Source organism: Psammomys obesus, unplaced genomic scaffold (genome assembly GCF_907164565.1).
Source record: "Psammomys obesus unplaced genomic scaffold, mPsaObe1.curated_primary_1811, whole genome shotgun sequence".
Taxonomy (NCBI): domain Eukaryota; kingdom Metazoa; phylum Chordata; class Mammalia; order Rodentia; family Muridae; genus Psammomys; species Psammomys obesus.
In genome coordinates, this window is record NW_026596152.1 from 8652969 (window position 1) to 8663386 (window position 10418).

General features: G+C 54.0%; 1 protein-coding gene across 2 annotated transcripts; it reads left to right on the forward strand.

Annotated features, from left to right (window-relative positions):
* The first annotated feature begins 2474 nt into the window (after nt 1-2474).
* Nucleotides 2475-8209, forward strand: Rnf112 (ring finger protein 112). 2 transcript variants are annotated; one of them, XM_055594220.1, is made up of 15 exons: nt 2475-2556; nt 2659-2856; nt 2963-3003; nt 3763-4048; nt 4211-4417; nt 4528-4656; nt 4833-4937; nt 5265-5315; nt 5624-5680; nt 5763-5837; nt 5975-6086; nt 6188-6357; nt 6436-6489; nt 6641-6715; nt 6805-8209. In XM_055594220.1, exons 2-15 carry the CDS (start codon nt 2803-2805, stop codon nt 7273-7275), a joined length of 1887 nt encoding a protein of 628 aa, XP_055450195.1. In that variant the 5' UTR covers nt 2475-2556; nt 2659-2802; the 3' UTR covers nt 7276-8209. The 2 variants fall into 2 exon arrangements, with proteins under 2 accessions (XP_055450195.1, XP_055450194.1); XM_055594219.1 differs by having other exon boundaries at nt 2475-2856.
* Nucleotides 8210-10418: the final 2209 nt, after the last annotated feature.

The following is a 10418-nucleotide window of genomic DNA, read 5'->3' on the forward strand; positions in this document are numbered from 1 at the left end:
GCGCCGTGATAGACTCTTATCCCTCTAGAATGCATGAATGAATGGCCTAAATAAACTCCTTCCTATAAATTGCCTTGGTGATGATTTTTTTTTTTTTTTTTTTTTTTTACAGAAACAGGAAAGTAAGTAACACACACCCGCAAGGCCACATTAGACACTTGCACATTCATTTTTCACAATTACCAGGAAATGGAATCAGCCTGGATGTCCATCAGCTGATGAGTGGACCATGAAAATGTGGTCCACATTCAACGATGTAATTCTATTCACCTATAAAGGGAAATGCAATTAAGAAATTCGTAGGAAAAAATGCTAGGTGGAAGGGGCACACACCTTTAATTATAGCACTTGGGAGGCAGAAGCAGGTATGTCTCTGTGAATTTGAGGCCAGCCTGGTCTACAGAGTGAGTTCCAGGATAGCCAAGGCTACACAGAGAAACCCTGTCTCAAAAAACAAAAACATAAAAGAAAGAAAGCTAGCTGTAGGAAAATAGATGAAACTAGGAAAAAAAATGTTACACTGTGATAACCCAGACAGAGAAAGATCATTGCATTGTGCTCTCACATTTGTAGATCCTAGCTTTGAATTTTTAGATTTGTGCTTTTCGTTTCAAGTGTCTGTGGAAGTCAGAAAGCCAGAAAGGGCACAAGAGGCTGGGAGGAGAGGAAAAGTGGCCTTAACAGGAAGAGGATAGTAAAACATATTTTATATTAAAGTAGAGGGGGACAGAGGGGATTCAAGGTTTAAATAGAGATGGGGTCAGTGGACATGATGGAAAGGAATGGGTAGGGTGTGGGTTAACCAAAACTAAGGGTGTATAAGCAATCCTTATGGAAACTCACTACTTTGTAGCCTATTTTTTTTTTAAGGGATTTATTTAAATGGAGTTACTCCACATGGGGACACTGTTACTCCAAGAAGACATGGGATATTAAACAAAAACCCCAGGGCAAAATCTATGATATCTCCCAATGTGTTATGGTCAAGGATGCCCCAGAAGCCCCCCAAACAACACAGACCATTGCCAGTACCCTTGGTTGCACACCCCTAACTACATGGTAGACTGTTGCTGAAGATGCCACATGTTTGGTCTCAGGACGAAGAAGAACCACCCAGAACTGACTGGGCCTTCCTCCCTGCTGGCTACCTTTTGAGGAAGGTGCTACGGCCGGGGAGAAAGGAGGTTGGTGGTTGCACCTACGGCTGGGCCCTGCAGTACTTGCCTAACAGGCAAGGATGTGCCCACTGATGTAGCAGCAGCATGAACGTTACCGGGTAACCAGCCACTTTCTTGTTAGACTTGAGGCCTGCTTTGCAGGAGGGAATTCTCAGCCGACACCATAATCCTGGCCAAAAGCCGGAAGCCGGGAAGGCCGTAGACCCGTAGTAAAAAGAAACCCATAACTTCGAGCTAAGTGAAAATGTCATCAAAGTGCTTTCTAAATGCTTACGTTTGTACACATAGACTTGTGCTGTTCCCAGCCTCAGTCGGGGAAGCCTCTCATCGTAATGGATCTCAGTCAACGCAGAGACTAACAGCAGATAAGTGACTGTTGAGCGCTCAGCCTTGAAGAAGAGAGGGATGGAAGGGACGTAAGAGCTGCAGGATGGGGAGCAGTGCTGGGAAATGCTGCCTACTGGACGTGGCGTGGCTGGCGCTCAGGTTCTACGCAGGATCAGGCCAGCCAACATCCCAGCATAGGCTGGGAAAGGCTTCCGTGAAGCTCCACCCTCATCTGAGGCGCTATTGGCAATTAACTGCTGCTGCTGGAGGCGAGTCACTTCTCTTCTGGGGTGTGGCCCCTGGTAGGTTACTCATGCTTCAGTGGGCTGTCTCACACCCATAGGACTCAGTGGGTTATTAAAACAAAAACAAACAAACAAACAAAGGACATGAAGGTGAAAAGGGAGCTGTTTGGAAGGGGTCCAGGGAAGTGTGTGTGTGTTGGGTTTTATCAAGATACATTGTATACATGCATCTAATTGTCAAAAATTATACACACAGTGTCTTGAGATGGCTTTTTGTAAGTTTGTAGCAGACGAAAGCTCCTGGGAGGGAATTAAAAAACGAATTGCTCCCCACCCAGATGATGAGGAAGATGGTAAGCGGGCATGAACTGGCGACATACCCTGGGAGAGGGTGGCGAGATGCCCCGGGCCACAGAGAGCACAGCGGCACCCCGAAGCTCTGCACATGGTGGATGCTCGAAGTAGGTAATGGGACTGAGCGCACCGAGCATCCCTGTCTCCAGCTCTGCCCCAGTGGCACACTCCGTTTCCTGCATCCCTCTTCTCTCTGCCCACCCTGTCCTGGGGCCCCGAAGACCCCAGCTGCTCCTGAAGGGACAGTGCTCTGCCGGTCTCCACCAGGAGCCTCTTCCTGATGTTCCAGGTGCATGCATCCACGTGGCTTCACGCACGCCGCCCCCCTCCCCTCCCCTGTCCTTATCTCTCCCTTTCGTCTCCATGGAGATCCACCGCCTCGGCTTGCCAGCATCCCAGCCTCTGCCAGGGATTCTGAGCTGGGCTTGGTCCATACCTCCTCCAGAGCCCTGGTACCCGAGGCCCTGTCTCCTCCCCCAGGGGTGAATCCACCCTCCTTTACAGCCTCTTTTTTTCTTTTTTTTTCTTTTCTGACCGACTCATTTATTCTCCAGCGCTGACAGCTAGGCAGAGCTACTGAGGAGCCCATCCCCCTGCTTCACCCTCCACCTGCTCCGCTAGCCCTCTAGCCGTCCTACCGGCAAAAGGTCTCTGTGGGCTTCCTCTGAGCATCGGACCCTCTGCCGTTCCAGCCTCCCATGCCGAGGCCCGCCCTGTCAGTCGCTGCTTTTTGTCACCGGCTTGGCAAACGGGCAAGTCTTAAGTGCAAGATCTGGGAAGGGGAGTGGGAAGGAGCCACCTGGGAGGGGGAGGGTGGCGGGTCTGGGTTCTGTTCTAAATCTACCCCCTCCCCCTCAGGAGGGCAAACGAAGCTTCATGGGAAACAGCAGCAACAGTTGGTGAGCCACCGGGCCTTCTGGGCTGGGATTGGTGCAGTGGGCCCGTTAGGTCAGCCGGCAAGGCTGGTCGGGGAGCACGGATCTCTGCAGTCCAGCAGACTCCTTTGCTGCGCGCTTGCTCCGCTCCGCAGGGTTCTCCCCAGGGAGGAGGCACAAGGCCGGATGGGCCAGGCTGTGCAGGGAGGGACCAGGACAAGCAGGTGGGTGCTACAGATGCTCAGCTCGGAGAGCACAAGGAATCCTCCGAGAACCTGGCCATCTGTTCAGCTGCAGAATGGCTGCCTGGGTGCCAGGGAGCTACCGCCCTCTCCTGACTATCCCAGCAGCTGGGGTTTAGATTGTCCCCTTTGAGGAAGCCCCGCTGCGCTTCGAGGAGGCTGCTGCTCTGTGGGTTTCCTAAGTGCTGGTCCTAGGCGCCTTGTAGATGAGGGAGTTATCACTAAAGACTGCCTCAAGCCCTAGCCAGGGTACTGCCAATCTGTCCTTTAGACCTCACCCCTGGTTGCATGGCTGGCATGTCCGGAGCCAGGATTCCCTGAGGGTTGCTCTCTGGGGTGCTTTCTCCCCTCTCCTTCCGCTGCTCTCACTTGGGATGGCCAGGACCTGGGCTGCAAGGAAGTGAGGAATGGGGAGAGCTTGTCCCTTTCAGGCTGCCCTAGGAAGCTGAGGTGGCATGGGGGGAGTCACTCCTAAACTGTGAGCCCTCCAAACCCTGCCCCCAACCGGCATCCAGCTTCCAGATGGTCTACTCCCCTCCAGGTCCCATGCGTCGTTCCCCAAGCTGGAGCTGGGCCTGGGACACCGTCCCTCCCCATCCCGGGAGCCGCCTACCTGCTCCATCTGTCTGGAAAGGCTTCGAGAGCCCATCTCACTGGACTGTGGCCATGACTTCTGCATCCGGTGCTTCAGCACCCATCGCATCCCAGGCTGTGAGCTACCATGCTGCCCCGAATGCCGGAAAATCTGTAAGCAAAAGAAGGGCCTCCGAAGTCTAGGGGAGAGGATGAAGCTCCTGCCTCAGCGGCCGCTGCCCCCTGCCCTGCAGGTGAGGAACAAGACCTCTGCATGCAGAGATCTCTGATTAGATCCAAGATGGGGCATTAACTCTGACCCTATTCTGCAGTCTGGAGGGGGCACGGAGTTCCAGGCTGGACACACTCCCAACGTGGGGTCAGTCCCATTTGGGATGCTTCTCTGTCCCACCCAGGAGACCTGTGCTGTGAGAGCCGAACGGCTGCTGTTGGTGCGTATCAACGCCTCTGGAGGCCTCATCCTCAGGATGGGGGCAATCAACCGCTGTCTGAAGCATCCACTGGCCAGAGACACACCTGTCTGCTTGCTTGCTGTCCTGGGAGAGCAGCACTCAGGAAAGTCTTTCCTCCTGGACCAGTTGCTCAGAGGCTTACCAGGCCTGGTGAGGGCAGGGCTGGCAGGAGGTTGCAGGGAGGCAAGGCAAGAGGGGAGGGGAGCTGAGTTTCTGGGGATGCAGAATGGACCACCTGATACCTTCTTCTTCACCTTCAGGAATCCGGTGACAATGGCAGGTCCAGGGCAGAGGGGTCCCTGCCTGGGATCAGATGGGGTGCTAACGGCCTCACCAGGGGCATTTGGATGTGGAGTCACCCTTTCCTGCTGGGCAAAGAAGGGAAGAAGGTGAGGGAGAAAGACAGATGGAAGTTAGCATGGACCAAGGAGGGGCAGTGGAGGATACAGGGTAGAGGGATGGGGAGCAGGCAGGAAGGAGACAGGGATGAGAAGGACGTCTCCAGGGTGAGGACAAAGAAAGGCAGAGCAAGGCAGGCCTAACCCCTTGGTTTGTGTCCTGATAGGTGGCTGTGTTCTTAGTGGACACAGGAGATGTCATGAGCCCAGAACTGAGCAGGGAAACAAGGGTCAAGCTGTGTGCTCTCACCACAATGCTCAGCTCCTACCAGGTGAGAGGGGTGTCCCCAGCTCAGCTTCCTCAGAACTCAGAGTCACAGACCTGGGTGCCTGAGGTCCATGCGGGTTCTAGAAGGTGCTTCTGGAAGGAGGACGATGCCCCTAGTGAAGGCAGGCAGATGGGTTCGCTCTAAAGGTGGAGCAAAAGGCCTGAGGGACAGCTGGAGGCCCTCAGGACCACAAAGCTCTGTAAGTGTGGACGATGTCTTGCTCCTAGGCTGAGACTGGGCTTGTGTTCTGAGATAAAGACCACTCAGGAGCCCCTCACGACCCTTCCTCCTTTTGCAAATTTTCTTGCATCCTTCCTGTTTTCCTTCTAGATCCTGAACACCTCTCAAGAGCTGAAGGACACAGACCTGGGCTATCTGGAGGTAAGGTGGCCTCTGACACTGAAACCATCTCCTCCACACACCCTGACCACAAGGTCAGGAGGGCTAGACAAAAGGGACCTCACATTTTCCCATTCTGGTTTAGGATTTTATGACACTTGAACTGGGTCAGGGGGCTTCAGGGCAGAGGGTTGAACACGAGGTGCCTGGTTTTTGAGGAGAGGCAGGAGAATCTCCAAGCTGGAAGCCAGAAACTTGGTTCTTATCCAGGGTAGCTAGAGAGAAGGCTTAGGGGCAGACTATAGCCCTTGGAGTAGCCTAACTCTAAAGCTCTCTGTACTCATTCCCAGATGTTCGTTCATGTGGCTGAGGTGATGGGCAAGCATTATGGGATGGTGCCAATCCAGGTGAGACATCTATTTCTGGGCTTGTCAGTCCCGACACTGCCAAGTCCCAGCTGCTGGTGTCTGGACCCTTTTTCTCTTGTAGCATCTGGACCTCTTAGTTCGTGATTCTTCCCATCATACTAAGTCAGGGCAAGGGCACATGGGTGACATACTCCAGGTGAGTAGCGCAGAGGGAAGAGGGTTGATGCAGCAGGGTAGCAGGTGAAGGGGCTGGCTGGGGTCCCAGAACTGTGCTTACAGAGGAGGGGGGGGACTGCTTCCTTGGCTCAGAGCTCTCCGTAATCCATCTCTCAGAAGCTGTCTGGAAAATACCCCAAGGTCCAGGAGCTGCTCCTAGGGAAACGGGCCCGCTGTTACCTCTTGCCTGCTCCTGAGAGACAGTGGGCAAACAAAGGCCAAGGAGGCAGTAAGTGTTCCAGGGCTGGAGGCCTCCCTGGCATTGCTTCTCAGCTTTGGCCCCATCTCCTCCAGGCCCGGGCTCCTCAGCCCAAGGAATCTCTTTCTCAGACACAGAAGATGACTTCTCCCACTATTTCCGGACCTACATCTCCGACGTGCTGAGCACAGCCCCTCAGCATGCCAAGAGCCGCTGCCAAGGGTACTGGAGTGAGGGGCGTGCCATTGCCAGGGGGGACAGGCGCCTGCTCACAGGGCAGCAGCTAGCACAGGAAATCAAGGTAGGAAAACTTCCTGAGGACCCTGGCCTCATCAGGCAAGTGCCTGCTCTCTCTGACCTGGCTGTGATGGCTCTGCAGAACCTCTCTGGCTGGATGGGGAAGACTGGGCCCAGTTTCAGCTCTCCAGATGAGGTAAGGAGCACCCCTTCCTCCAGGAGGACAGGGTCAGGGACGGTGACCTGGGGTAAAGGTCTGTATGTCCTGGGAGTGGAGATGAGGAACCAGGAGTCTCTCGCTGGCTGAGGAGGAAAGAGGGAGGCAGCCTGGGTTTTCCCGTGGACAGATGGCTGCTCAGCTTCATGACCTGAGGAGAGTGGAAGCTGCCAAGAAGGAGTTTGAGGAATATGTGAGACAGCAGGTGAGCTGCGTGGTCCACAGGGGAGGCTGAGCCAGAGAGGATGCCAGAGCACCCGGTTGGACCACCTTCCTTCCTTCCCTCTGCCACAGGACATAGCCACCAAGCGCATCTTCTCCGCGCTACGAGTCCTGCCTGACACCATGCGGAACCTCCTCTCTACCCAGAAGGATGCCATCTTGGCCCGCCATGGCGTGGCCATGTTGTGCAAGGAGAGGGAGCAGGCCTTGCAGGCCCTGGAAGCTGAGCTGCAGGCGGAGGCCAAGGCCTTCATGGACTCCTACACCATGCGCTTCTGTGGCCACCTGGCCGCGGTAGGGGGTGCTGTGGGTGCTGGGCTCATGGGCCTGGCAGGAGGTGTGGTGGGTGCAGGCATGGCAGCGGCAGCGCTGGCTGCTGAAGCTGGCATGGTGGCGGCTGGGGCAGCGGTGGGGGCCACGGGGGCGGCGGTGGTTGGGGGTGGGGTGGGGGCCGGGCTGGCTGCTACTGTTGGCTGCATGGAGAAAGAGGAAGATGAGAGGGCACAAGGTGGGGATCGAGAGCCTCTTCTCCAGGAAGAGTAACAGCCAGGTGTTGAAGGGTTGAGGAGACGAAAGGCGAGAGGAAAGGATTCAGAGGGACCAGCGTATATGGGCCCCATTGAATGCCCCATGTCCAGTGGTGGCTGAGCTGGGGTTTAAGATGGTCCAGGAACCTGAGCAGGCTTTCTGGCCAGGAGGCTGAGCTTGCAGTACAGTGGCTAGGATGTGAGGCCCGTTTCTGGCTATGGATAATTGCTACTCACTGGAGCCTAGGATCTCCCACCGTAAATAAGGCTCCACCTCCCCCACCCCACTCCAGTTCATTCCCCTGGAGGGCCCAGGCCTAGAGGTTTGCCCCTGGTTCCAGACCCTGTTCTTTTTACGTTGGGATAGGTCCCAGCATGACTGGCTTTGGAGCCGGGGGCCTTGACAGGGAAGAAGGAGGAGGGACCACAGGGCAGAGATGAGTATGTCAGATAGAGGTCTAACCCTGGAACAGTGATTTGTTCCCAAAATGGCTCCAGAAGGGACAGACTTGGCTGGCCTTCTCCCACTCTTCAGCTGGGTGTCCTGAACCGCCCTGTACCCCAGCCTCCTGCAGTCCCCTGGAGCCTGTGCCCTGTGCCAAGCCCATTTGGATGGATACAGACAGACTAAATGCCAAAGAACCACACCTCTGATTGCATTCTGTGCTAGCAGTCTGCACCAGGTTCTGCCAAAGCATGGTAAAAGGACAGCACAGGAGATGAGTTCCATCCTTAACCACGGCCCCCTTCCCTTGAGCTGTGGGCCCTCTGTGCCGTACTGTAAGACATGCTTGATGCAGCTCTCTGAGCAGTATGTCTCCAGAGAGCTTGTGGACAGGGAGTTTCTCTTGGGGGATGGAAATTTCTAAGGGTACTTCCAGGCTATTAAACCGTAAAGGACGTTGGGCACATGACCCTTTATTTTATATAAAAATAAAATGTGTATGTGAATGGCAGCGTCTCAGTACATTCCTGAAACAAGAATTTGGCATCCCAAGGAATTTGGGGTGTGAGGAGGTGACAAGGGGTTCCATTATCAGGCTGTGGTGGGTGGGTGGGGGGACAGGAACACTGAAATCTGAAGTGGTCTGAGGAGTATCACGTCCTGGCTTGGTGGTGGCAGGACTCGTTGGCCAGGAGCCAAGTACGCAGTCACCTCTGCTGGTCTGCTCTTGGTCCTCGGAGAAGCTGATTCTGATGGCCCTGTCAGTAGGGAGCTGACCTCTGTTCCAGCAGAAGATCTCTGGAAACGGGAGAAGTGGGATCCACCGTGCAGGGCTGGCCAGTGCGTTGCACTGGATTCTCCTACCGGTCCTGCCTCCAGTCTCGGAATTACAGCGTGCTCACCCCGTCCAAACTCCGAATTTTGCAGATGCAGACCCAAGACAGAGTTCTTTCCTGCCCAGACGGTCAGGGGAGTCGCAGGGGGGCTGACATCCACGTTTTCATTCATGCAGAGACAGCGGAGGATGCGCTGTTGAGGGCCGTGCTGATGTTCCTTTCTGGATGCTTTTGCTTGCATGTCCTGCTCAGAGAAGTTTTGAGGGGTGGCGAAGAATACGGTCTGGGACTGATGGATAAAATACATAGGAACATCCCAGAGCTGGGGAGGAGGGTGGGTGGGGTGAGGGCAAATGAAGGTGACTTTTTTTTTTTTTTTTTTAAACTGGGCCATGCTTGGGGACAGGGTCTAGGCAGTATGCAGTGTTTTCGGAGTCAGGCTTTCTGGGAGCATCAGAGTCCTTCCACTGTCATCTGGTAGACACATGAGCTGCAAAGCCTTCCAGAGATTGGGGCTGGCAGGCTCGGAACATAAGGGCCTCCAAGGACTCAGAGGGCGGTGTTGTGTGGCTTAGGATTCCCCTCCCACAAGAACTTGGAGGAAACTCCAAGGTCAGCTTTGTACTCGATGAACAGATGGGAGAAGCTGGCTCGGCTCGAGAGTCTTCTGCGGCAAGAATGAATATTCCATGGCATTTGTCTTGTGCCTTCTAACTCTCAAAGCATTCCCAAACAGCTTCTTGGGCCTGGAAGCCATCAGCATGAGTGATAGAGAGGAGGACACAGAAGCCCAGAGAAGTGATGTGTCTGAGCATCAGCTGAAGCAGCTAGTGTCAGGCAAACGGGGACTTGAACCCACACTTTCTGAAGTCAGACACCTTGCTCTGCAGAGCCTTCATCCTTACAGTCCTCTCCAAACCCCCAGACAACCTTCTGGCTCCAGTTAGGCAACCTCTGAGGGTGTGGTTCCAATTTTCATTCTTACGGTAAGATACTTGAGTCCAAGCGCGTTGTCAAGAGGAGTTTATTTTACTCAGTTTCAGAGGCAAGAGCTGCGCTGGTATCAGGTTGGCTCTGGTGAGGATGGTGTGGTGTTTGGCATATGGTGGGAGAGGGGTGGGTAAGAGGGAGCTCTCATGTGGCAAGACAGGAAGCCAGAAAGGGGGTGGGGTTCATAAGAACTACATCAACTCCTACCAAGGGCTGTGTCCCCAGTGACCCGACCTAGTCCTTGTCTCTTAAAGGTCTGATGAAGGCCAAGTGTCCCCTTATGAGTCCTGAGATACCTTTAAATGATGCTCCAAACTGGTACTGGGCTTTTGACATTGGTTCTGTGGTCTGTCAGACTGTAACCCAGGCCTCCAAGACTCTCCTGACACCAGTCTCTGCTCTAGAGATTGCTGGCACACCTTGTAGCTCCCAATTATGAATCACCCCGGTGATGACAATGGCAAGTCCACAAGACACCAAGAGCCAGCAACCTGAATCCCCTTGCACACTCAAGAACCCCACTCCTTCCGACCTGTAGGAAAGCCACACCATGCAGGAGCCAGAATAAGCTTTGACTGCGCTGAATGAATGAGACACCAAGCCAATTTAGCTGTGGCGCTGCCTTCCTAACCAACTCACAGACCTGTGCTCTTTGAAATGGGATGTTGCTATAAGAAACACCGACAAACGTCAGTTGGGTGGTGAGCAATAAGGAAACGCACATCCGGACTCATGTCATGACAAACCATTTGCTAACCGCCCACCTATAAACACCACTTGGAATGTAGAACGCGTATGATTGAGGAAGGTTTTTCTTTCTTTCTTTCTTTCTTTCTTTCTTTCTTTCTTTCTTTCTTTCTTTCTTTCTTTCTTTCTTTCTTTCTTTCT